General features: G+C 42.8%; 1 protein-coding gene across 1 annotated transcript; it reads left to right on the top strand.

Moving 5' to 3' along the window:
- Window positions 1–4849: 4849 nt before the first annotated feature.
- On the top strand, window positions 4850–9056 carry IL22 (interleukin 22). The gene is made up of 5 exons (XM_083462462.1): window positions 4850–5075; window positions 5664–5729; window positions 5832–5975; window positions 6283–6348; window positions 7908–9056. Exons 1-5 carry the CDS (start codon window positions 4881–4883, stop codon window positions 8034–8036), a joined length of 600 nt encoding a protein of 199 aa, XP_083318588.1. The 5' UTR covers window positions 4850–4880; the 3' UTR covers window positions 8037–9056.
- The last annotated feature ends 16714 nt before the right edge of the window (window positions 9057–25770 follow it).

Here is a 25770-nt window from a genome sequence, read left to right on the forward strand (position 1 = left end):
ATACACATACCCCTAACATTTTGTGAATCTTTGTACTTTTGTCCATTTACTGTATTTATTTGAACTATAAAATGGTGATTTTCTTGAGTCAAAATGAGAGTACCCCTAAACATTTTTTTTAGAAAAAAGAGAGCACTGCAAGTTGTTAAGCACAGACTTGTCTGTGCAAGTCCTAGGAGGATGAAATCAAAGATTAGTCTACATGACGACAGAAGGTTGAAATCAAGGAGGAAGTGTTTGTGGCTTCTGGTGCACATGCTATTCCTCTGCTTTGAATCCTCTGTGTTTTATATGGGTCAGTCGCTTGAGAATATCAAACCACTCTGACTTACTAGTCACCTAGGGAAACTCAGTGTGTAATTGTGGTTCGAAGCATTACCCCAGAGCCTGTGAGTGGGAAAAGGGTGATTTCTGAGACATTACTGGAAAGAAAAACGGGGAAAGGAAAACCCTAAATGGGGTTGAGTACCACTTTGCTGCTTACGTGAATTTTACTACTGTGCTGTGTGTGCTCTCTCTCTCTCTTTGTAAAAAAAACAAAAAAACAAGGAGAAATCAATATTATTTCTTCACTGATGAACTCTACATTTTATTGTAGAGTTTTTAAAAATTTGGGATTAAGCAAAAAAATATCAGATTTAACAGAAAGCCTCTTCTTTGGTTAAGCACTTGGAGGTTCTAGTGAACCTGCCATAGACCTAGAGCTTAGTCACAAACACATAGATCTATAAATTCACTGAAATCAAATGGATAATATACAGTACAGTGGTACCTCAGGTTAAGTACTTAATTCGTTCCGGAGGTCCGTACTTAACCTGAAACTGTTCTTAACCTGAAGCACCACTTTAGCTAATGGGGCCTCCTGCTGCTGCCGCGCCACCGGAGCACGATTTCTGTTCTCATCCTGAAGCAAAGTTCTTAACCTGAAGCACTATTTCTGGGTTAGCGGAGTCTGTAACCTGAAGCGTATGGAACCTGAGGTACCACTGTATGGGTAAATGCTGAGGACTGTATCCTAATCTGGAGTAGACATCGCTGAATTGTCTTCTCAGAGCATCTTGTCAGAATCAACTGAATTTGAATCTACTATATCAGCAGCACATGGAATCAGTTAATCCCTACACCAACCCTGTGAAGTAGGTTAAGGGGCTGTGACTGACTCCAAGGTCAACAAGTGAGCTTCATGACTGTGTGGGGATTTGAACCCTGATCTCCCAGGTCCCAGTCTGACACCCTAACCACTACACCACCAGGGCTTCCTATAGTCCTACTATGGGGCAGCTCTATAAATTAAGTAGGTAAATAAATATGGGGAAAGCAAAATGTCACTTAGAGAAGGTTCTGAAATATTTTCCTTGAAGCTTGCATCAGTTTTATTCTGGATTGTTTTATTTGATATTTTAACGTGTTATAAACCACTCTGAGCCCCCCCTTTAAAATATGAAGTGGTATAGAAATGAAAATATAATCATAATAGAAAGTTGGTCTACAAGGGGCTAATAGAGGATGTCACTCATCTTTGTCTAGGACCACATCTGCCCCTTACATTTAAAGCAGCATTATACCACTTAAATGGTCACAGAATAGAAAAAGTGGATAGAGAAAAGTCCCCCCCCCCTCTCATAAAACTATAACTTGTGGACATGCAGTGAAGCAGAATGTTGGTAGATTCGGCAGAGACGAAAGAAAGTACTTTGTCACATGTGGCATAGTTGAACGATAGAATTTGCTCCCACAAAAGGCAGTGATTGCCACCATCTTGGATGGCTTTGAAAGAGGGTTAGGCAAATTCATGAAGGGTAAGTCTATCAAGAGCTGTACCAGGAACATTTGAGCTTTTAACAAAGCGAATAATTTAAATAAAACATGCTCCATGCACCATGATCTCTATGGCCCTGAGGGCACAGTCAAGAACCTTGAAGTTGAAATGGATTGAGACTGCAGAATATGGACATCCAGAGCAACAGGCCACCTTTGTACTCTTGTGGATCATGACCATGCCATGGTGGTGTGCAACATTTTCCCATATTGATATACAGACAAGTAAGAGCACATGCCCTGGCTGTTATTATCTGACTCTTGAACTGTCACTACAATTGCCATATATATATAATTTCTGTTTTACAATTTAAAGAACTCATTTTTACACCCTTAAGATATCAATGACTTCCCTACTTCTCTTTCTATGTCAAAATAAAAAAATTCCTTCCAGTAGCACCTTAAAGACCAACTAAGTTAGTTCTTGGTATGAGCTTTCGTGTGCATGCACACTTCTTCAGATTCTCTTTCTATGGTTCATTTTACATATTAAAAATCCCTGCATATTTTACAAAAACTATACCATTCAGTATTCCATTATTACATCCAACAAAACTTATTTACACTGCTGAATTTATCTTAATGCTGCCAGCATTTTCAGTTATTTCCCATATATTCAATAAACAATTTCCAATCTTCTCTAAACATATGCTCCTCTTCTTCTCTTATTCTATATGTTAAGTCTGCAAGCTGTGCATATTCTGTCAACTTAAGTTGCCATTTGGTTGGGACCTCACTTGTTTTCCATTTTTGGGCTAACAAAACATGGGCCACAGTAGTGGCATACATAAATAACCTTTTTTTTGACACCTGGAATTTCAGTCTGAATTATCCCCAACAGAAAGGACTTTGGATTTTTTGGGGAAAGTACTTTTAAAACATTTTTTTTGAATTCATTATGGATCATTTCCCAATACTCTTTTACCCCTTTACAAGTCCACCACATATGAAAGAAGGTTTCCTCAACCTCTTTGCATCTCCAGCACTTATCTGATTCAGTCTTATACATCTTAGCAAGACTACTGACAGTTAAATGTCACCACAATTTTTCAAAGGTTTTGTTTAGGAAGTCAGTACAGAATCCCAACATGGGTCTACAGGTTACAAATGCATGCTACACAGCTCGGCATCACTTAAGATGTTGTTCCAATGATTTACATGTCCCTTACACTCTCCTTAGGAAGAGTGGGGCAAGCTATTCACGCGGTTGACATCCTAAGGCTTGAACCTGGACAAGCAAATGGGTGCTCCTCCATAGAGACTGGGCACGTAAGGTTCGTTCATGTAGCACTGCCACATCCATGCCCTTGGAAACAGAGATGGAGTTGACGGAGCTGGTTCACCATTGAACTTATCCCCAGGTGCCTCCTCAAAAGAGAAAGACTCTTCACTGACGGAGGAAGGTGCATGAGACTCCTTAATGGGCCATGACGGTTACACCAGTGGTATCCAATAAAACAGAGGTGGTATATTCTCCACACAATCTGCTCAGGCCTTCGCTTGGATCCAGATCTCCATCTCCCAAGCTGCTAGGGTTCCCCTTAGGTTAGTCTCCTCCTGGCATCCTGCATTCTCATCCTACATCCTGCTGGGTCTTCTGCCAGGTTAGTCCCCTCCAATTCTCTGATCTTAAGTCCCCCCACTCCATGCCCTATGCCAATCACAACATTTAGTTGTTGCAGTGTTACATTTCACAATTTTAAAGTTTCATTGATGCATCAAACTCAATGAATAGATTTGTGCTGGGCCCAGGGGTAACCCGTGAAACACGGTCCAGGACCGGTCCAGAATCTGAAGGTTCCGCTAAGAGTCAGTCCAACAGGGCCAAGGCAGGACATGAGGCAGGAAACCAGGCAAGGACAGGTACAGGATCTCAGGCAGGATCCAGCATACAGCAGTGTTGCTCCCGCAACCTGGGGCGGGATCCGACAGCCTTTTATCTTTGTTGGGGTAGCAGCCGGTCCTGATCCCCTCGGTGACTCACCTGCCTGTTTTGCCTGAAGGCGAGCACTCCTCCTGCGAGTACTCAGGTCTCTCCTTCTCTCAGACCTGAGTCTCTGCAGCTCAGGAGATGTCGGTGGGTTACTAGACCCAGGGGCTACCTCAGCCTCCTCTGACCCTACTGGTAGTGGAGCAGCTGTAAGTGATGGCCCAGCTGAAGGCAATGAGGTAATCCCCGCATCTGGAGCCAGGGCAGGCTCAGGCCCCTGACTTGGCCCAGCTGGTGTTTGTTGCAGGGGAACCTGTGCAGACTGGGACTCTTCAGGATCAAGGCCCAGACTTGGTTCAGATGATGCCTGAGGCAAAGGATCCGGTGCAGACTGAGACTCCTCTGGTTCCGAGTCTGAGCCCGAGTCCCAGGCCATCACAGGATTCTTAATGGCAAATAGCTGGTGTGGGGATAGCTGTACGGATTGGGACCCTGGTGGAGGAGGAGGAAGGACTTTATTCTTGCCATGGTCATGATGACCCATATCAACACACAGACACACACCACCAATGTCTACTTTTTACACGCCAGTCGCACACTGGCCAATTGTGTGAATGCTGTCACATTTAGTTTGACCCTAACTTGCAGCTGTGTCGGGAACAAACCCATCTTTCTGCCCCCCAGCCTCATCAACAGGGGCACCTCATAAAAATTACACAGTAAAAAACCAGTGAGGTTGTGTCTTGTGGCTTTTTTTTTTTGGGTGTCGTGGTTAGTAAATTCTCAGAAGCGATGGTGGAAAGTAAGAGACTCGATGATGTCATTTTAACTCATCGCTACCTATCTCTCGAACAAGGTGGCAATGGGTATATATAGGGGAACCCTCAACTCCTTCACAGCACAGCAAAAACATCACAAGTAAGTAATAATTCCAAGTGCTTATATAATTATATTGCTGCACGTTGATATGTAAGTTAGATGCATAATTTATAAAGCAAAATTATTATTTTTCACTATAACGTTAATAGATCTTTGTCTATCTTCATTGGGAAATTCTCCTTCTGTGTGTCTCTAGAAGGTTCAAAGACTGCAGCTGCGACTTGGCTGAACTTGCCACCTTTCTTGGAGAGCCATGAATCCACTTGAGAATGGGACCAGGTGCTTCCTTGTCTGGGTGTTCTGCTGCGCTTGCCTCCCTCTCATCTTCTTGGCAAGCCCCGTGCCCTTGAAGGACGCAGTTATTCATACTAACCACTCCTGCGAACTCACGAGAAACAACTTCCAGAAAACCTACTTCAGGAATCGTACATATACTTTAGCCAGCCAGGTAAAGCCAATTGGTCTGCGTGCTGCAGTTTTATCTGCACAGCTCTCATATGCTTTGTACTGTCTTGTGATTTCCCCACTTTTGCTCCTTGACATCCTTCCATCCTGAAAGGATGCTAACCTGCCTTCAGGTATGTGCATACTTTAAGTATGTATGCCGCTTTGGGAAACCACAACCCACAGGATTATATTCAGCTGCCTATGAAGTGTAACCTTCCAGAGCTCGTTTTATAAACAATTAGCCACACAACCCACTAATGGTTATCTTCTACCTATGGGACTGGCTTTTAACGTTTTGTTGATGCTCTCAGTTAGTTCTGCTTTTCGCTTCCGATCTGTTAGGTAGCTCATTGGGCCTGCTTACCTTTTGCAGCTTTCACACTCACCAGGTCAACACTAACACTATGATACCTTGGCATCCTTTTCTATAGTTCCATGTCATGGGCAGCAATCTCCTCCAACTCAGTTGTGGAACTGGAGAGCTATATAGACTCAGGGAGCTGGTGTGCCACAGTGCAGAGCTTTTAAAAAAGTAGAGCCTCATCTTTCTGCCACACTCTCATTCTCTCTCTCTCTCTTTTTTAAATAGGGAAGACACTTTGATAAGGACACAGATAACAGATTTGTTGGGCAGCATCTGTACACCAACATCAAGGTGAGATTCCCATGTGCATTAAACAATGTTTTTATTCTCTCTTTGTACCTTCCTATTCTCTTGTTGTTTGAGGTATATAATTTCATTATCTTGTCTTTGCAGGCGAATGATCGCTGCTACCTAATGAAGAGATTAACTGATATTGTGGTGACAGACGTCCTCATGACCCTTTCTGGGGACAAATATCCCAGCGCCCAGGAAGTTGCAAGTTTCTTGGCCGATTTGAATAGGAAACTGAATGGCTGTGTAAGTGTCATCTATAGCTGTAGTCTATCTCTGTTTTCCACCCCTGGTCCTCTGCTTCCTTGATATTTCACCTGCTTGGATGCTTTTCCTCTAGGGAGGTGGGGGAGCAGGGTATTCAACTTGCGTCTGTGGCTGGTAGTTGGCAATATAATTCTAGACAAGGCAAGGTAGCAAATCACCAGCGCCGAAGGTAAAGGAGGAAACCTCAAATCAAAACATCCAATCTTTCTGCCGTCAAGTGCAAGACAAGCGAAAGGTGTGAAATGAAAAACCACATTGTGACTTAGCTGCATTCCTTCCTTTTCAGAAACCACTGGGAAATAAAGAACACATTGAAAGGAACCTGCTGCAAATGAAAGACAAATTACAACAGGTATGTTGCTTTGTAAAATTTGTTCTATTTTATTTATGTACCACTTGAATGAAAAACAACAACAACCCTCAAAGCAGTTCATGAAAAAGATTTTTTTAAAAAAATATTAATCTCCCTCCCCCCCCCCCCTTAGTTGAGTGCTAGTTCAAATGTTTAGAAATGGCATGTTTTATACAGTCTTCACAGACTGTAGTCCCTCAGAATACGCTCAGGGGAATAAGGTTTGAATATGATCCATGTTAAATGAAAGCTGCATTGTAAGGAGAGCTGTAGCATATAGTGGAGGGATGGTCTATCTGTGGACCCCCAGATGTTGTTGGATGGCAAATCTCATCAGCTCTAGCCAGCAAGGCCAATGGTTAGAAACCCCTCCAGGTCAGCCAGCCTTGCATTGTAGCTGCATTTGCTTAGCTCACATTCATATCTGTCCCCTTTGAACTTCTATCCAGTACAAAATGTTTTGCTGCCTGAAGGTGGAATAAAAAAAAAAGGGCAAGCCTTTTGCATTTCATTCAGGGGTGGAATTGTAGTTGTTGTTGTTGTCTGTTTAATCCAGTATTGAATCCCTTGAGGTTTGATAAGGAGAAATCTGTCAGTTTTGGTTTCTCACAGATTCTATTTTTTCCACTTTTAAAAAGTGCTCCTGAAAATTAACCAACAGTTTAGTGTCAATTTCATCAAAAATGCATACAATTGGATGCAATTCTGTCTCATATATGCATTTTTGTAAAGCATATTCCCCTTATATTCATATTTCCCCTAATATAATGTATGCTATTTTCACCAATATATGCATTTATACCCATGCTTCATCTTGGTAAAGGATGGCTGTGTTTTGGTTCACATATTGTTTGCAAATACAGTGCAAATTAAGTAGATTTGCTTTTAGGCAGATTTGCCTTTAAATGTGTGCTAAATTGAGGTATTGTCTACTATCCCCTTCACCCAATCCCTTTAAATAAATAATTATGCAAAATATAAATGAAGTAATTCATTCTTATCAGAATCTAACAGAACTAAATGGAAGATCCAAAATGACCCAAATTGGATCAATAGTACTATAGAGAGAAAATGTTCAGGCTGTTCAATGAACATTCTTGCAGTAGGCTCCTGGGTCTTGTCTCATTCTGCTAAGGTGAATTGTCATATTAATTCCCATTTGGCCACTGTGACTCACAGAAGGCAACTCTAAGAAAGACATACCTGAGCAGAAGCTGATCTCATGCCTTTGTGTTCCTCCATTCACTGAATCCTGCACAAAAGAGGAAAATACCTGTGGAACCCTCCATTGTGAATCTTTCCTGTTTAACTCTTATACAAGAACTCCGTTGCCTATTGCACAGAACCTGTTCTACTCTGTTTCTCACACTGCTGTATCCTTCTGCAGATCTTGGTTAATTGAGTGAGACTTATGTAGAAAAACCTCTCGAGGAGTTGTGCTCTAATTCTTAGAGTACCCCCATTTCCCCCTGTGTGCCCCCCCCCAAATTGACACAACATCTTTTATAATCTATATTGTCCATTCTGATGAAGAAATTGTTTTTGCTTTGATTTTACAGTTGGGAGAAAATGGGAAAAACAAAGCAGTTGGTGAGCTGGATTTGCTGTTTGACTACCTGGAGGATGCCTGCACTGCAGCGCTCAAAGCCCCCAGCAAGAGCCACAAAGGCAAGAAGAAGAACAACTGAGTGGGCAATCAGGATCACTGCAGCTTCCTTCGGTGGTGGCCTCTGTGGAACAAGGACAAATGCAATGGTTCGCTTTTAAAGGCAGCAGACACAAATGTTGTTACCCATACAGAACTCAACGGATGTATGCTTTCATGAGACCCATTTTAAAGTATCGATCCAGCAGTTCTCAAACTGCTTTATCTGGATTAGTGGCAAACTTTGACAGAACATCTCTACAGAGTGAATCGAGGGCCGGCAAGTTAGCCTAATGCAAAACAAATTTACTTGAAAGGAAGGGCCACCTCAGACATGTGATTGGAAACTCCTCTGGACCTGTCCATAAAATACAACTCACGCCAGTCAGAGTTTAGAAGTATTGTGAAATGGAGGGATTTAGTCTTGATTAAGGGAGGGTATTGAGGGAGGGTTGGGAGATTAAGAAGGCCTTTAAAAATGAGGCAGTTACTCAACTTGTGACTCTGCTGGGCTCAGATGGAGCATTTATTTTGTTACTTGGTGCCTCTGTAACAAAGACCCCAGTTTTGGTGCTAGCAGAAGAACTTATTGAACCACCACCATCATGGGAATTAGGGTGTTAATGTTTAGATCAGCCTTCCCACAACCCAGAACCCTTCAGATGCTTTGGTCTACAACTCGTATCATAGCAGACATTGACCATGCTGGCTGGATCTGGTGGGAGTTGCATTTCAAAACATCCAGCAGGTACCAGGTAAGGGAAGTCTGATACAGACAAGCCACATGGAAGCATCTCTTCAACCTGGACCTCTTTATGAGCCTGGTGGCCCTGCATCCATTGATATGCTTGCTTTGGGATCTTTTCTTGAAAAAGCCCAAGGGGTTCAATGGAATTCATTTTCAAGTCAAATGAAATCTAGGGAAAACGTGCCAAGCTCTCTGACTGAAAGTTAAGTTCCTTTTTAACACATAAAATTGGATCTTCTGATAGCAAACTTGCTTAATTACATCTAGTTAACAGGTATCTGAAGAATCTTTCCCTTTTCTGTTTACTTCTCACCAGAGGACAAAGTGTATTGCCTTATTTAAAAACCATTTTAGCAGATAGCACTATTTAATTATAATTTATTTAAAATTGTATCGCATAATTTATATGAGTGGAGATTTATTTATATGATTTAATATTCTGTACCAATCTAGGAAATGTTTATGAGTTAAGCTTAATGGCAGCTTTTATGTCATAATGATGCCCTGTCAAAGTTGATCATGTCCATTTTATTTATTATGAAAATATGCATTGACTTAAAAAAAAAAGAGTTCCACACATGTGGTTATTCATTAAAAAGAAATAAAAACCAAGCTCAGTGAAAAATTTGTTTTGCTTCAGAAAATGACATGGACAAGAAATCAATAAATTTTTTTTCCAGCCTGATGTGTAAAATCAGCATGGGACAATATGTTATGCTAGTGGTATGTTAGCTGAAGGTTGCTGAAGAACTCTAGAACGATGTTCCATGACCCAATTACTCCTGAATCACAACTTTCCTGTGTCTTTTCATTAGAGGTTTGAGAAAGAACCTAGCTCAGTGGTCCCAGGTTCCAATCCCTCACATCTCCTAGGAGGGCTGGGAATGTCTCCTGTCTGAAACCCTGAAGATCCACAGCCAACCACATAAGACAATACTGAACTTGATGGACCTGTGGCCTGACTTGGTGTGTGATATAGACCCACGTTTTTCTAGGGTACTTCTACACTAGGTATTTACACTGGATTGTTAGTCTTTATCCACTCACTTTTAGTACGCAATGCCAGAGTTGGTGATGTGTTGCAGGAAAGTTTGGAAAGCAGATGTGAGGAACCGTTGGTTCTCCAGATCTTGATGAACCACATTGGCCATGCTTGATTGGGATGATGGATGTTGTAGTTCACAAAAGGCTCCACACTCCTGCTGGAGAGGAGTGGGCTTTGCCAGTAAGAGAGAACAATCCTTACTCTTTGCCTGAAGTCAGGTGCAGGGTCAGTAGCTTAGGGGAACTGTGGGAGTGCAGAACTCTTGGATTACTTTCAGGGAAGTGGTGGAGGTACAGAGGAGGAGGGAACTTTTCACATGGGGAACGACTTTGCATTACACCATCCCAGCACTCCCAGCTTCCAGCCCTCTTTGCATGAGTTCTGTGCCCTGTTTCCTCAGATATGGTACTAGCTGTTCTTCTATTAGAGCTCCCATAATAGCTTACATCAAAATAAACTTAAAAATAAATTCAAAAGTACAGTTCCAGTACTGAATTAAAAAAACCCCAGAGAGCAACCTTACCCTCAGTTAACTGTGGCTCTGCTAAATATTTCTCCATGGCTAACAGAATCACTTGTCTTTCCCCATTGCCACTGATGAAATCAGTTCAGCGTCAACAGCACACTTCTCAATTGCAGTAGGGCTAAGGAGCTGGTATCCCAGCACTGTTACAACACTTAGCATGAGTCTGGGAAAAGTTTTGCGCTATTGCTATGCACATTCTGAAATACATGCAGCTGAAGGAATTTGGGATGGTGTGTGGTGGGGCATGAATGGCTGCAAAGTTGAAGTTACTGTGGTCATGAGAATAGATGTGTTTGAAAATGCCTGAAGTCATTCATTCATCACCTGCGACAACAGAGCTATATTTAAGGGATAGGTGTGTGTCATAGGCAGCATCCACCCCGATCTTCCTTCTTATACTGTCACTGCCATTCCATTGCTCACGCCAATATCCTAGCTAAAAGTCTGTGAACATGTAGCAGTGACTAAATCCCACCTGTCAGAGTTGGGGAATCTTTGACCCTCTAGATGCCAATGAACTACAGCTCTTATCTGCTGTTGTTGTTCAGCAACAGATGGATGGTCACAGGTTCTCCCTAAACAGCCTCAGCCCCATCATTCAGGTCCAGCTCCGAGGGCCTTCTGGTGGTTCCCTCCCTGCAAGAAGTGAGGTTACAGGGAACCAGGCAGAGGGTCTTTTTGGTAGTGGCGCCCGCCCTGTGGAACGCCCTCCCATCAATTGTCAAGGAAATAAGCAACTATCTGACTTTTAAAAGACATCTGAAAGCAGCCCTGTCTAGGGAAGTTTTTAATGTTTCATGTTTTAATGTTTCATTGTGTTTTTAATATTGTGTTTTTAATATTCTATTGGGAGCCGCCCAGAGTGCCTGCGGAAACCCAGCAAGATGGGCGGGGTATAAATAATAATAACAATAACAATAACAATAATAATAATTATTATTATTTCCACACTTGCCTTGTTCTGAGAAGACTTAGCTAGGGCTCCATTGTCAAGTTTGGGAAAGAAATGTAATGCCAAGAATACTTTTGGGTTCTGATTTATGATGCATTTACACATGCCTTGCCCATTAAGGAGGGATGGATGGATCTATCAATTTTGGTTTCTCATTCTTTCCAATCTTAAGTTCAGTTCACCACACTTCCACATCAGTCTGCTTTTTTTTTTTTAAAAAAAAGAAACGTCCTCATGAAAATTCACCAACATTTTAGTTTGAATTTATCCTAAAACAAGCTTATATGCAATTTTGACACATTGTGGCAGAGTTACTTTGCCTAAAATAATGCACTTTTGTGTGTTATTTTCCAATAATATATTAATATTTGTGCACACTATCCCTTAATCCATGCATTTTTTGTAAACTTGGGTTGGAGAACTGCATTGCAAAATTCGGATATGTGTGAATTTCAAAGGCTGTCTCTGTTTTGGTTCATGTCTTATTGCGGAAAGTGGGAAGAGGGGATAACCTTTACAGTGGTACCTCAGGTTAAGTACTTAATTCGTTCTGGAGGTCCATACTTAACCTGAAACTGTTCTTAACCTGAAGCACCACTAATGGGGCCTCCTGCTGCTGCCACGCCACCAGAGCACGATTTCTGTTCTCATCCTGAAGCAAAGTTCTTAACCTGAAACACTATTTCTGGGTTAGCGGAGTCTGTAACCTGAAGTGTATGTAACCTGAAATGTATGTAACCTGAGGTACCGCTGTAAATGCAAACAGCCATATTTCTCTTCCATACCTACTATGAACACATTATTTCTCACATGAATGAGCTGCAGGCTTGGTTTATAACAGGGAACTGTTCTTGAAAGCACCGGTGGGATGATGGCAAAACATACTCTGTGATGGGAAGAACATGCTACGCACATGGGGACCTTGGCGCCCCTTCTGAACTTTCTTCTCCTCTTTCCACTTAAACAAGCATGGGGCAAATAGCATCTTTTTTTTTTAAAGCATCTATTGCAGATACATAGAATAGAAATGCCACATCCTGCTGAGTAGGTGGTTTTGTGTGTGTGTGTGTGTGTGTGTGTGTGTGTGTGTGTGTGATTTCTTCATTATGACATTTGTGAAGCTATTAGGTCAACGCCACCAAGTGATTCCTCGTGTACGTTTTCTGACCAAGCTCATTTGTATGAACATGGGATGGGATTGCTCCATAACACTCACACAGCACAACTCCCCTTTGCTCTTCTTTCCCTGCACCCCAGCTCCTCAAATCTGTTGGGGGAAATCTCCCAACTCTCCAGAGCAGAGATTTGGGGTACACAGGGGGGTTGAGGGTAAAGGGTAATCCATTTCACCCCCAGTGTCTGTTCTACTAGCAGATGGGCTTGGTTGGGTTTCCCCCACAGTTTTATTCTAGTAAAATTTCTCTGCCTAAAGAAATGGAAATGAGGCTTCATCTTTATGAGAACCACAGCATGTCTCTATAATAAAAATGTACATTGGTACTATTTTATCAGTCTAATCCTCTGCATTTTCACATTTCATTATTATAATTCCCTTGACCTTTTACTTAATTAAAGCTGTCTCAATAACCCAATAACACTGCAGTCTCCTGTGCTATTTCTAGCCAACCCTTATGGATTAAATACATAAAGCAGAAGTCTAAATAGATTTTTTTTTGTTCATATAGTGTTTGTTTGTTTAATAGAAGAAGAGAGAGAAAGATACATTTTCTATTTGCTGGGCTGCAAGGTACGTACAATTCGCTTGCACTAGTAGCTTAAATGGGAAGCCTCACCAATAAGGAATGCCTGTAGCTGCTAGCACAGCACTGTAGCATTAGAATGATCTGTGACAGGCCAAGGTCTCTGGGGATAGGTCTGAGAAAACATCGATAATTGAAGATTCATATTTAAAATCACAGATGTTGCTTAGGGCATTGAAGATTGGATCGCTGATTTTATAAGTCATGGACTGGCTGGATGAAGAGGTGGTAGGAGGTACCAGCTGGGGAATCCCCAAGTGAAATCCCAGAGGATAAAGGCTCAGAGCCCGGGGATTAGTGGTGGGACACCAAGGAGAGGTCAGTGGGAGAGGATTGGGAGGAGGGCCTGGATGCTGAAGGGGGAACAGGGTTTAGTGAGCAGGAAGAGCCTGTGACTCCAAGGCTGAAGCAGAAAAGTGGGGGCAAGAGGCTGCTGAAGAATCCAGGGAGTCTCCCTCTTCTGCTGTGACAAGTTCCCCTCCCCGCTGGTGTTCAAGAAAGTGCATGATAATAAGGAGGGCAGAACAGGGACCAGAGGTGTGCAGACACAGTTTGAGACTGCTAGGGGAAACATGTGGCAGAGAAGGAGCCTTAGAGAGGAGAGGAAGGTAGGGACCTTCACTCCTGGCAACTGCTCCATAGGGACAAGTCCTACTGGGAAGCGTTGCTGAGGCCACTAGGCTGACTTGTATGTTTTTTTCCTTGAAGAAAGAAATACTTCACTGACAATGGAGATCTGCTTCCTTAATTGTTGACCTGCAGTGAACTGCAGCCCTGACATTCTGTCTTTCAAAACCTACAACAATATCCCTAAGCATTGAGAATGAATGAGTTTCTAATTTTGTTTGATAGATAGCATTAAGACAAACAGCAAAGGTAAGGATACTGACATAGCATAAATGTTACGGAAGTGCTCTCACCTTTTCACCCTAATAACTTTCTAATCTTTGGTGTGTCAAATAGCCCTAGAACTTAATGTATTGCCATTTCAGTTCTTTGTTCTTCAGACGCTGGTCCCCTCCCAGTTATCCAGGTCTGGCTATCAGTTCAGCATCTTCTGAAATCAGCTCTGGTGAGGAGCAACACACACACACACACACACACACACACACACACACACACACACACACACACTCATTTAGCTTCTCTGTGGTTTCCTTATCATTCAGCAATCCTCTCATAATTTGTCATCTCAGACAGTACCATCTTCCTGTCTGGATTCCTGCTTCGTGACATTCTACTCTTCTGTGCCTCAAAGCCCACATAAGATGCATTAAAGGCACAACCCCTTTCTAGGTCAGCTGTTGGTGACCTACAGCAGCCTTCACCAGTCTGGGTTGTCTGGACCTGATCGAAGACATAGCCATAACATCTGGAAGATACTAGGATGGCAATCTGGCAACCCTCTCACTGATCTTCTGTGAATAAAAGCAAAGCCTATATGGATGATGTTCTCAGGGGAATGTTCTAGAAAGAAAACTAGAGCTTTATGCTCATAAATGCCACCCTGTTGAATTTTAACACCACTTGTCTTTCGAGAGACTTTGTCTGCTTCCAATGCCTATCCCATCTCTTCATCTACCCAATTATTTTGAAGAATTTGGAAGGGGACTTGGGTGTGATTCCCTGCTGATTCGACAGCTCAGCAATGTGAAAGTGATTAGAGAGGAACAGATTACAAGCCCAGTATAAAGTTGAAGGATTGTAACGGACTAACATCTTCAGCTATGGTTTTCCCAGTAGTGATGTATGGAAGTGAGAGCTGGACCATAAAGAAGGCTGATTGCCGAAGAATTGATGCTTTTGAATGATGGTGCTGGAGGAGACTCTTGAGAGTCCCATGGACTGCAAGTAGATCAAACCTATCCATTCTTAAGGAAATCAGCCCTGAGTGCTCAGTGGAAGGACTGATCCTGAAGCTGAAGCTCCAATACTTTTGCCACCTCATGAGAAGAGAAGACTCCCTGGAAAAGACCCTGATGCTGGGAAAGATTGAAGGCACAAAGAGAAGGGGATGACAGAGGACGAGATGGTTGGCCAGTGTTCTCGAAGCTACCAGCATGAGTCTGACCAGACTGTGGGAGACAGTGGAAGACAGGAGTGCCTGGCGTGCTCTGGTCCATGGGGTCACGAAGAGTCGGACATGACTAAACGACTAAACAACAACATCTTCACAAAATATTTGGGATGTTCAGAAACTAGATTGAATGCAAGCAATCGCTCCAAGAAGGGGTTCCTTTTGGCTTATATGAATGGCATGGAGGGGCATAGCATGCGTTACATTCAAAAGCTCCCATATGATCCTTCGTATTTCCAGTGAAGGTGAGGGAAGACACTCATCTGAAAGCCCAGAGAGCTGAAAGGCAAGCGATGCCGCTCAACATAGACAACACAGCACTGGATAGACCCAAAGCCTAACATGTTGCAAGGCAGCGTCTTATTTCCAAGAGGGCTATATAAATTGCATTCACCTCAGCATCTTATTTTCAATGCAAGGGTTGATCAAGACATCAACACTAAACAAATGGTGCTGTTTGTTATACAAAGAAGAAAACCCACCCGTTCATGTTTATTTATAGTGGATTAAATGGTGAAGGACCCACCACAAATGGCAAACTGTCACAACATTAACTTGTCACCTCCGCGTGGTGACTCTGCATACAATTAGCAGAGGCTTTTATCCTACTCAGGAGGGGAAAGATTATGTAACTTAAACTCTAATTGCAAGAGCTACTGCTCTTGAAGAAATGACATTGATTGAATAGAATGTTTTGACAAAAGGAGAGAAAATAGATTTTATTCCCTAGCTATAACAATAAGGATAATTTCCCAGCTCGATGCGATGTAGATTTGCACGGCTCAGTTGAATGAAATGAAAATGCCGGCTAAGAACAGAGGAAAGTTGGCACAGGCTCACATAGAGGGAAGCAGAGATAAATATGTTTGCAATCTGACACCAATAATCCTGCATATGTCTACTAAGCTGCTCGGATCATCTGTGCACGTCTTCTAAAAAAAAGGGGGGGTTCTACTGAGTTAAATGGGGTTTAAGCACAATGGCACAAAATAGAAAATTAGGTCGTTTTGGCAGATATGAGATAAAGGATTAAGTAAAAATGAGTTGAGTAAGGTGATGAAAGAGAGGACGTTAAATTATATTATTTTAAACTAAATTACTTAAATGAAAATAAGGTTGGAAGGATTTGCTGAAAAAACGAACTGAACTAGAATACAAAATTGGGAGGTGTGAGGAGGTCAAGGAAATAAGTAAAGGAAGAAAGTTATGTAAAGGTTTAATCTGTTCTTTTTTATTTTTTTTAATCGAATGTATTTTTATACCTTTTTCTTCTTTTTTCTCTGTTACTGTTGTATTTTTTTAATATTCTGTATTGTTCTTTTTTCTTTTTGAAACCTTAAACTTTGAATAAATATTATATATATAAAAAAATAAGCACAATGGCACAAAATAAATAATTGTGGTTATTATTTATAAAAAAGGATTGATAAAAATATATATATATATTTTTTTAAGCAAATGACCATTCTGGTAAATTGTTCCATTCCTTTTTCCGCCCACATGGCTCTGCCACACGGACAATACGGATGGAACATAATGGGATGTACATAGAAAACACACAGTAGGGAAACCAATTTCAATTCTGCATGTACGTTCAAGATAAACAATGTCTGGATAGCTTTATGTCAAGGAAATGGAACCTGTGGATACTGTTCATTTTATTTTTTTTTATTTCTACAAATCATTTGCTGTGTAATTACAGGAGACTCAATACAATAAAACTAAAAAAAAAAAAATGAGTTAAAACTGTAAAGTCAGAGTTCAATTAAAAACCCTGCTGGAATGATCATAATAATAAAAGTCTTCAACAAACACCTGGAAGTTCAGCAAGGAGAGGTCTTGTCAGACCTCAACTGGAAGGGAATTGAAACAACAAAACCATTTTTTCTTTCTTTCCACTAGATGGCAACCTTGTAAAGTCATTGTGGGTTTGTTTTTAAACTTCAGCAAAAGGTATCTTCTGGCCACAGGAGATAGGGAGATCCTCAATCAAGATCTCTCTCTTCTTTTGGTTAGCTTAAAGTGCTTTAAAGGGACGCGGGTGGTGCTGTGGGTTAAACCACAGAGCCTAGGACTTGCCGATCAGAAGGTCAGCGGTTCGAATCCCAGCGATGGGGTGAGCTCCCGTTGCTCGATCCCTGCTCCTGCCAACCTAGCAGTTCGAAGGCATGTCAAAGTGCGAGTAGATAAATAGGTACCGCTCCAGCGGGAAGGTAAACGGCGTTTCCGTGCACTGCTCTGGTTCGCCAGAAGCAGCTTAGTCATGCTGGCCACATGACCTGGAAGCTGTACGCCAGCTCCCTCGGCCAATAAAGTGAGATGAGTGCTGCAACCCCAGAGTCGGCTACGACTGGACCTACCTTAAAGTGTTTTATGAGATTATCCATTCTACGTGCAGGTTGCGAACATGTGGGGGGAATTTCTTCTAATATACTCCACAGGTTTAAAATTTCCAGCTATTGGATGGGGTGAAAAAGAAAGAGCTCAACAAAGGATCTTCTGAGACATTTCGGGGCATTGTTCTGAGACATTGTTCTGTCTGGAAAGCAGAAATGCTTGAGCAGTGGCGTAGCGTGGGGGGTGCAGGGGGGGCCGGCTGCACTGGGCGCAACATCTGGGGGTTAGGGTTAGGGGGCGCAAATCCACGGGTTAGGGGGCACAAATCCACGGGTTAGGGGGCGCAAATCCACAGGTTAGGGGGCGCAAATTACTTGCCTTGCCCCGGGTGCTGACAACCCACGCTATGCCACTGTGCTTGAGTTTGTTGAATTATCACTGTAGCACAATGTTGAATTTCACCCTTTGGCTGCAGTCCATACCTGGGAGTTGGGAGGGGAAAGCAAATTGGTTCACTTCATATTTTAATGTGGACCTCCCTTATTTGCACTTCCCAAAACATAGATGCAAACCAGAGCACACCTATCCTTTGAAATTCACACTTCTCCAAATTTTGCAGTGCAGTTGTCCAAGCAAAATATGGGTACAAAATTGCCCATATTTACAAATGGGCACAAATATTAATGAAAGAAAATAATATACCAAGATGCATTGCGTTAGGAGAAATTGTGTGCCGAAATCTGTAAATCAGGCAGAACAGCATACAAAAATGTGTATACTGGAAGAAATGTCAACTAAAATGCTGACATAATAAAATTACAAATTGATGTGGAAATGTGCTGAACTGAAAAGAAGCTTGGAAATGCCAGAAGCTTAAAGAGAGAAACTGCTGGATTCATCTGTCCCAACCTTGATGTAAGCTGCACAGAACCGAACAGGATTTGCTTCTGAGCGTATAGGCCTATTGGTTTATTTTTGTTTTATTACATATTGGTGCTCTCTTTTTTGGTCAATCATCATCATCATCATCATCATCATCATCATCATCATCATCACAACAACAACAGTACCCTGCCCATCTGACTGGGTTGCTGCAGCCACTCTGAGTAGCTTCCAACATATATAAACATAGTAAAACATTCAACATTAAAAAGCTTCCCTATACAGGACTGCCTTCAGATGTCTTCCAAAGGTTTTCCAGTTACTCATCTCCTTGACATCTGTAGGGAGGGTGTTCCACAAGGTGGGCGCCACAACTGAGAAGGCCCTGTAACCTCACTTCTTGTAGTGAGGGAACCACCAGAAGGCCCTCAGAGCTGGACCTTAGTGTCTGGGCTGAATGATGGGGGTGGAGATGCTCCTCCAAGTATACTGGGCTGAGACCATTTAGAGCTTTAAAGGTCAGCACCAACACTTTGATTTTAATATTGTGAACTGCCCTGTGATCTCTGGATAAAGGACAGTGTACTTACTGTAAGGACCTTCTGTGCTTAGCATTAAATTGAAAAGCTGCTGACACTGGCACATTCTGCGCCATGCCTTGTTTGACCGTGAGCTAGGGAGTGAGGGCGGTGTGTTTCAGTGCTTCTCTTCCTACCTGAATGCCATTTCCAGCAGGTGGTGCTGGAGGACTGCTTCTCAGTCTCCAGCTATTTATGACATGGGTCCCAGAGGGATTAATCTTTTCTCCCATGCTTCTAAACACCTACATGATGAAACTGCTGAATGAGTTCATGATGAGGTGCCCTCATCAGTATGCTAATGATACCTGGATCTCTTTCTCCTTTTCATCTGATTCAGGGGAGGCAGTGGAAGTGCTAAAGTGTAATGGAGGGCCAATACAGTGGTGCCCCGCAAGACGAATGCCTCGCAAGACGGAAAACTCGCTAGATGAAAGAATTTTCCGTTTTGGAGGTGCTTCACAAAACGAATCTCCTATGGGCTTGCTTCGCAAGACGAAAATGTCTTGCGAGTTCCTGCAGGTTTTTCCCCTCCCCCCCTTTTCTAAGCCGCTAAGCCGCTTATCAGCTGATCCGATAAGCCGATAAGCCGCTAAAAGCCACTAATAGCGCTAATAGCGCTAATCCGCTAATCCGTCAATGGGCTTGTTTCGCAAGACGAAAAAACCGCTAGACGAAGAGAATCACAGAATGGATTCTTTTCGTCTTGCGAGGCACCACTGTAAACTGAAAATCGATCCTGACAAATTGGAGTTGCTGGAAGCGGTAGAAGAGCAAATTTCAAATAAGTGATGTACTTGAGTTTGTGCATCAGAATCTGTGGATTTGGAAAGATCATATAAAATGGCGAACTGAACAAATTTATCCCCAGCTCGAGTTGGTAGCTTAAACTGCTCCATTTGCTACCATAGGCGGCCATGCTCAAAACTTCCAATTTGGGCTTCTGCTTATTTACTGTATTTTTCGCTCTATAGGACACACCCGACCATAGGATGCACCTTGTTTTAGAGGGGGAGAACAAGAAAACCCCGCCTCTCTGCTCAGTGCCCCTTCAGCGAAGCGGCAGGAGAAACGGGGCCCCTTCCATTTCCCCTTCCACTTGGCTGAAGGGGCGCTGTGCCTTAGTTGAAGGGGCACCTACCCTTCAGAAAAAGGAACCCGAAGCCACCGGAGCACAGCAGGAGCTCCCGCTGTGCTCCGGAGGCTTCAGGAAGTTATCCTTGAAGCCTGGAGAGCGCACCGACCCCTCCCGCTCTCCAGGCTTCCGTGAAGGCGACCCGAAGCCTCCGGAGCGTGGCGGGAGCACTTTCACTGCGCTTCGGAGGCTTCGTGTTGATATTGCTGAAGCCAAGGAGCCTGCATTCACTCCATAAGATGCACACACATTTCCCCTTAATTTTTGGAGGGGAAAATGTGCGTCTTACAGGGCGAAAAATAGTTAAAGTTAGATCAGGGTCCTACTTCCAACAATCTACAAGACTATCATTTATCTGTGGGTGGGTTTGCACAAGCATACGCCTTTCAGCTCCCAGAAAGTTTGTTCTCAAAAATCATGTAATCGCACCGAGATTCCATCTACAGCACAGCCTAGAGGAAAGGGGCCCGAAAGAGTCGAACAGAGAAAGATACAGAGAGTTCCGGGATAGGAACTGGAAACAGGATGCCCCACTTTTCTTAAAGATATTGTGCAGGCAAAATTTGATTAGATATAGCAGAAGCAACAGCAGTCTCTTTGGCAACCCTTTGCAGGAAGGCACTCGGTCTCCTCTTCCTTAGCATTCTGAATGTGTCTTGCTTTAATTTGCGGGCCAAGGCTGGCCTGGCCTTCCCATGGCATTAGCCAGGAGGGGAGGTTTCTTGCGGAAATCCCAACAGGGTTCTGCAGAATATTGTTATGAGTTGGTGGGTGCCAGGCCCCTTTAATCTCTGGATCCAGCAAGTGTTAAAAGCTAAATAAGCCCGGCTAGTACCCCAGGTTCAGGTGATCACCTGGGTGATTGGCCATTAAGTGAACAAAAGAAAAGTGATGGGCGGGAGCAATGGAAAAGGGGGTCTGTGCCAGGTAGCAAATGGGTGGGGGCCCTCCTCCAGCTCTTAGATAGTGAGAATGACCGAAGCTGGAGTTTAGAGTTGAAAGGTGTGTGCTGTGACCTAGAGGAAAAAGCAACAGGATGGAAAAGCAGAGAGGAAAAAGAGCCACGCCGGCTTTCTGCTTGAATCCAAGGTTGCAATTATGGGAGAAGTAGGACCTTCTTGGGGTGTTGATGCTGTGAACCCCTCCATCATGGGCTTAGGTTGTAAATATGGGCAAATAAACCATATATCATAAAGACACCACAGTCTCACTGTTCCTCATTCCCAAAAGGAAGCATGAACCCCTGATAAACTCCTGGTACCCCTGGAATCTTGCACTGCCTGGAGATTGGGATGGCACGCAAACATATTTTTTAGCTATTTTGAAATACATTGGTTTAAATATTAGAGCAGGGGCCACAAACACAGCTGAAGATGGCCCCTGGCCCCTGAAAAAGGGTACACATCCCCTCAAAAATCCACATTGCATGAGAGACTGTTTACTCTTCCTTCTCAGTTCCTGTTTGCACTGCCTAAGCCTGACAGATCCCCATGGCAGCCATTTTGTGTTATGCATCAATCTTATGAGGTCCATTCCTGACTGTTACTCATGGCACTATCTTAAAAACTGCAAATGTGCACACTGGCCCCATAAGATTGTCAACCTTTGTATCAGAGGCACAATCCACTCCTGTGGCTATACACACATGTTCACAGGAAGATGGCCAGGAATATACAGGTATCTGCTTTAGGCTGAGTCTGACCTTTCATTCTTGAAAAATGTGGTTTAATGGGAACTCTGCACATGCTGTGTGAGGTGTGTCTTGTTTAGATTTGTTCTGAGCAATAGCTCCTAACAGAAGGATGGTAAGCCACAGACATGAACAGGTCTTTATAAGCCTAAATAAGCACCTGGAACCACATTTAACGTAGGAAATGCATCAAGGTTGGCCGTTAATTATCCTTTACTAGGAATGGCTTCTCTCCAGCAAGCTTTTTCCAGCCTAATTGTAAGCATTCTTGTTTGCATTTCCTGGGAAATTCAAGCTCAATCCCTGCTGTGAGCACAAGGATTCCTCTTAAAACATGGTAGGAATTGCTTTTAACTCATGATGACGCAGGTGGTGCTGTGGGTTAAACCACAGTGCCTAGAATTTGCCAATCAGAAGGTTGGCGGTTTGAATCCCTGTGGCAGGGTAAGCTCCCGTTGCTCGGCCCCTGCTCCTGCCAACTTAGCAGTTCGAAAGCACGTCAAAGTGCAAGTAGATAAATAGGTACCGCTCCGGTGGGATGGTAAACAGCGTTTCCGTGCGCTGCTCTGGTTCGCCAGAAGCGGCTTAGTCATGCTGGCCACATGACCCGGAAGCTGTATGCCGGCTCCCTCGGCCAATAAAGTGAGATGGGCGCCACCACCCCAGAGTCGGCCACGCCTGGACCTAATGGTCAGGGGTCCCTTTATCTTTTACATGATGGCCCATGACAGCTCACTGCCTGTGTCCTTTGTTATTTAGTGTCACTCATTCTCCTCCCAGAAGTTAACAAGATTACTCTGCAAATTTAGGATAACACCAATTGATACAAACCCCTTCCTTGTACCTAATTCCCTTTTGCACCCCCAAGTTGTTCAAATTTTGGGGGACACACATCCAGAAGGCTATTTCTCTGTTTAAGATGCTCTAACCTCGTTAAACGTGGCAGAAGCAGACTTCTCTTTTCCTCCATTTTTAGCTGCCTTCCCTCCTTGCTTTTCCTCCCAACTCCCTTGACTCTGGTTTGTTAATTTCTGGACTAATCTGTCTGTTTCAGTTCATGTCAGTTTTTCATTACAGTTATAGCTCGGGTTACAGACGCTTCAGGCTGCGTATTTTTGGGTTACGGACTGCCGAAACCTGAAAGTACCTGAATGGGTTTCTTCTGGGTTTCGGCTGTTGCGCATGCACAGAAACGCTAAATGGCACTTTGCGGATGCACAGAAGCACTGAATCGCAACCCGCCTGTGCGCAGACGTGCCGCTGCAGGTTGCGAACACTGTGGGTTGTGAACATGCCTCCCGCACGGATCACATTTGCAACCCGAGCGTCTACTGTATTACAATCTTAATTTCATGTCTCTGCATTTCCCACAGCTTTTAAAAAAGTCCTTAAGAAAATTCATCAGCATTTAGGTCAAATTTCTCCTAATATTTCTATTTTTTGTATGCAATTTTGCCCAATATACACATTTTTGCAGATCAGTTCCTCCTAAAATAAATATTAGAAGGGTGCTGTCTTTGTTCTTTTTGGTACCTACTGAAGGCCTTCCTCTTTCAACCAGACTTTTTAGTTGAGATCCTTCCCAGTCTACATCTGCAGTGGATTGTTTTATTTTTTAATTTTTTTAAAAAAATCCATCTTACTTTATTTTATTTTGCAATGTTATACAATTACAATACAACTGAACTGAATACAATCACACAATTCATCATGCTTTACAGTATAATCCTCACTGTATATAGATCTATGTGTAAATATATATTTTCCTTATTTCTAGCATTGTGTCTTCCCTTCCCCAAAGTTTGGCTTCTTTTGTTTTTCAAAACTTTTATATTGTGTTATAAGTATTATTAACTAATTTCTTTCTATCTTTACCCTTAACTTTACAAACTCCGTCAATACATGTCAATAAATTTGTTTTGGAACGTTTTGTCATATACTCTGCCACACATTCCCATTCTTTCCTCAATTTCTGATTTGATTGAAGTCTGCTGTCAGTTTGGCCAACTCTATAAACTCACTAAGCTAGATTTGCCACTCCAATATTGAGGGAACAATGTCCCCGCTCTAATTTTTAGCTATTAGTATTCTGTAGTGGGATTGTTTTAATATGTTTCATCACTTGCTGTATGTCGCTTGGGACTCCCTGGGAAGGAAGGGCAGGTTATAAGTTTAATAATAAAAAATAAAATAAATATATGAAAATGAAAAGTTATGTTGAGGGTGGAGAAGCACTGAAAAGAATAGATGCCCACATCTGGAAGGCTAAGGATCACTGCCTAACTTGTAAGAATATGTTTTTATCAATTTTTCCTCCTTATTCCCAAGAATCACTCAATATAGCTAGGCTTCCCCCAAAAAAATTCTGCATCTTTTCAAGATGGCAATTCACCTGAGCGGAATGAGACAAGACCCAGGAGCCCACTGCAAGAAAGCTCATTGAACAGCCTAAATGCAAAGTGGAAAGTTGAGTATCTTGGCTACTTATTTCCATTTTTAAGTCTGCTCCTGTATACTTCCTGCAACCAACATATTTCCTATCCATCTTCATGAAACTCAAGGTTTACACAGCAAGAATATGAATCACTTAAACACAAGAGTAGCTTTTATAGGTTTCCAGTGAGCTGATGTCACAGCATAACTCACTTTGTGTTTTGCATCCAAGAAGAAAGAGGTCAGGGTCAAATCATAACGAAATGCAGAAAAGGCTTTCTATGCTCATAAATCTTCAACTGAAGCAAAGTGATTTCTGAATCTTTAACCACCATCATGCTTGGCTTGGCTAGAAGAGATTCATTTTAACAACACCTTGTTTAGAAAATGAGCATGTGTTTGTGTTACTTACAAACTCTCCAAAGGTAAGATTCATCAAAAATAGTTGTGCAGGCAGTAAAACCTGAACTAGTTACAAAGTGGTGAAAATCCCGAAATTATTGGTATAGGAATTCAAGAGTGATTTGTAAAAGCCATCAGATGTGAACTGCCACAAGCAGCTAGGGCCTAATTTGGCCCGCCCAGTCGGTTTAATCTGGCCCATGTGGCAGTTTATTTCCTGGGGTAAAAATCCTAAAAAATCTCAACAACTTCAATCCTAAAATAAGGTTAACAACTTTGGCCGGCCCTCACGGCCCTTCACTTCATCAAATCTGGCCCTCTTTGAAAAAAATCTGGACACCACTGAAGGGTTAAAGTCAAAGAGTTCAAGAGAAGCAGAGAAGAGGGTGCTGGATGTCCGGAGTTTCATTCTCTCCCGTGCTGCAGAGTGTGTGTGACTACTGGATCACATACTCTGTGTGTTGACGTTCCATTCTTTGGAAGAGAGGGAACAGAAGGAACTGTGTGCCACTTCCGTCTTCTTTGTTCTGTGTTCTGTTGTTCTCTCTCGGACGGCCCACCCCCCCATGGTGCTTCCCTTGGAAAAGGGGTGTGGTTTAAGCAGCCCGGTTGCCCCACCCTTTCCCATTGTGCCCTGTCCCTTTCCCTGCAAGGGTTCAGGTGAGTGCAAAATGCCTACCATAAACGCATGCAGATTTTACCACCCTACTTCCCATGTTAATCACAACACTATACAACACAATACAACAAAAATACATTTATTGACATTTCAAGTTAAGACCTTCCAAAATGGCTTGAGATACAAAGCCTTCTTTCTGTTTCCTGTTTCCGAGAGATTTGAATTGGGAAATCCTTTCGATTCTTCATTAATAAGAGGCAGTGGGGTGAGGGAGGTCAAGGCCACATCCACACCATTGAATGCGCTATGAAGCCGCTTTAAACACTCATGGCTTAAACAACCCCCAAAGACTCTGGGAGCTATAGTTGGAAAAGGGTGCCAAGAGTTGTTAGGGGGCCCCGTTCCCTGCCAAGAAGGGAACTCTACCTCTACCCCTACCCCTACCCCTACCCCCACCCCTACCCGACGCTAACTCTAACCCTAACGCTAGCCCTTAAGCTTTAACTAGAGCTACAATTCCCAGAGTTCCCTGGCAAGAAGGGAACCCTAACCCTGCCCCCTAACTAGAGCTACAATTCCCAGAGTTCCCTGGC

This window comes from Podarcis liolepis (genome assembly GCF_965112155.1).
Source record: "Podarcis liolepis genome assembly, chromosome: 10".
Lineage (NCBI taxonomy): Eukaryota > Metazoa > Chordata > Lepidosauria > Squamata > Lacertidae > Podarcis > Podarcis liolepis.

What these genes read in the sequence shown, in the direction of transcription:
- IL22 (XM_083462462.1), top strand. Translation starts at nt 4,881, where the DNA reads ATGAATCCACTTGAGAATGGGACCAGGTGCTTCCTTGTCTGGGTGTTC. An exon ending in ATAGGAAACTGAATGGCTGT is followed by an intron (nt 5,976 to 6,282) that starts GTAAGTGTCATC and finishes CTTCCTTTTCAG; the next exon opens with AAACCACTGGGAAATAAAGA. An exon ending in TGAAAGACAAATTACAACAG is followed by an intron (nt 6,349 to 7,907) that starts GTATGTTGCTTT and finishes TTGATTTTACAG; the next exon opens with TTGGGAGAAAATGGGAAAAA.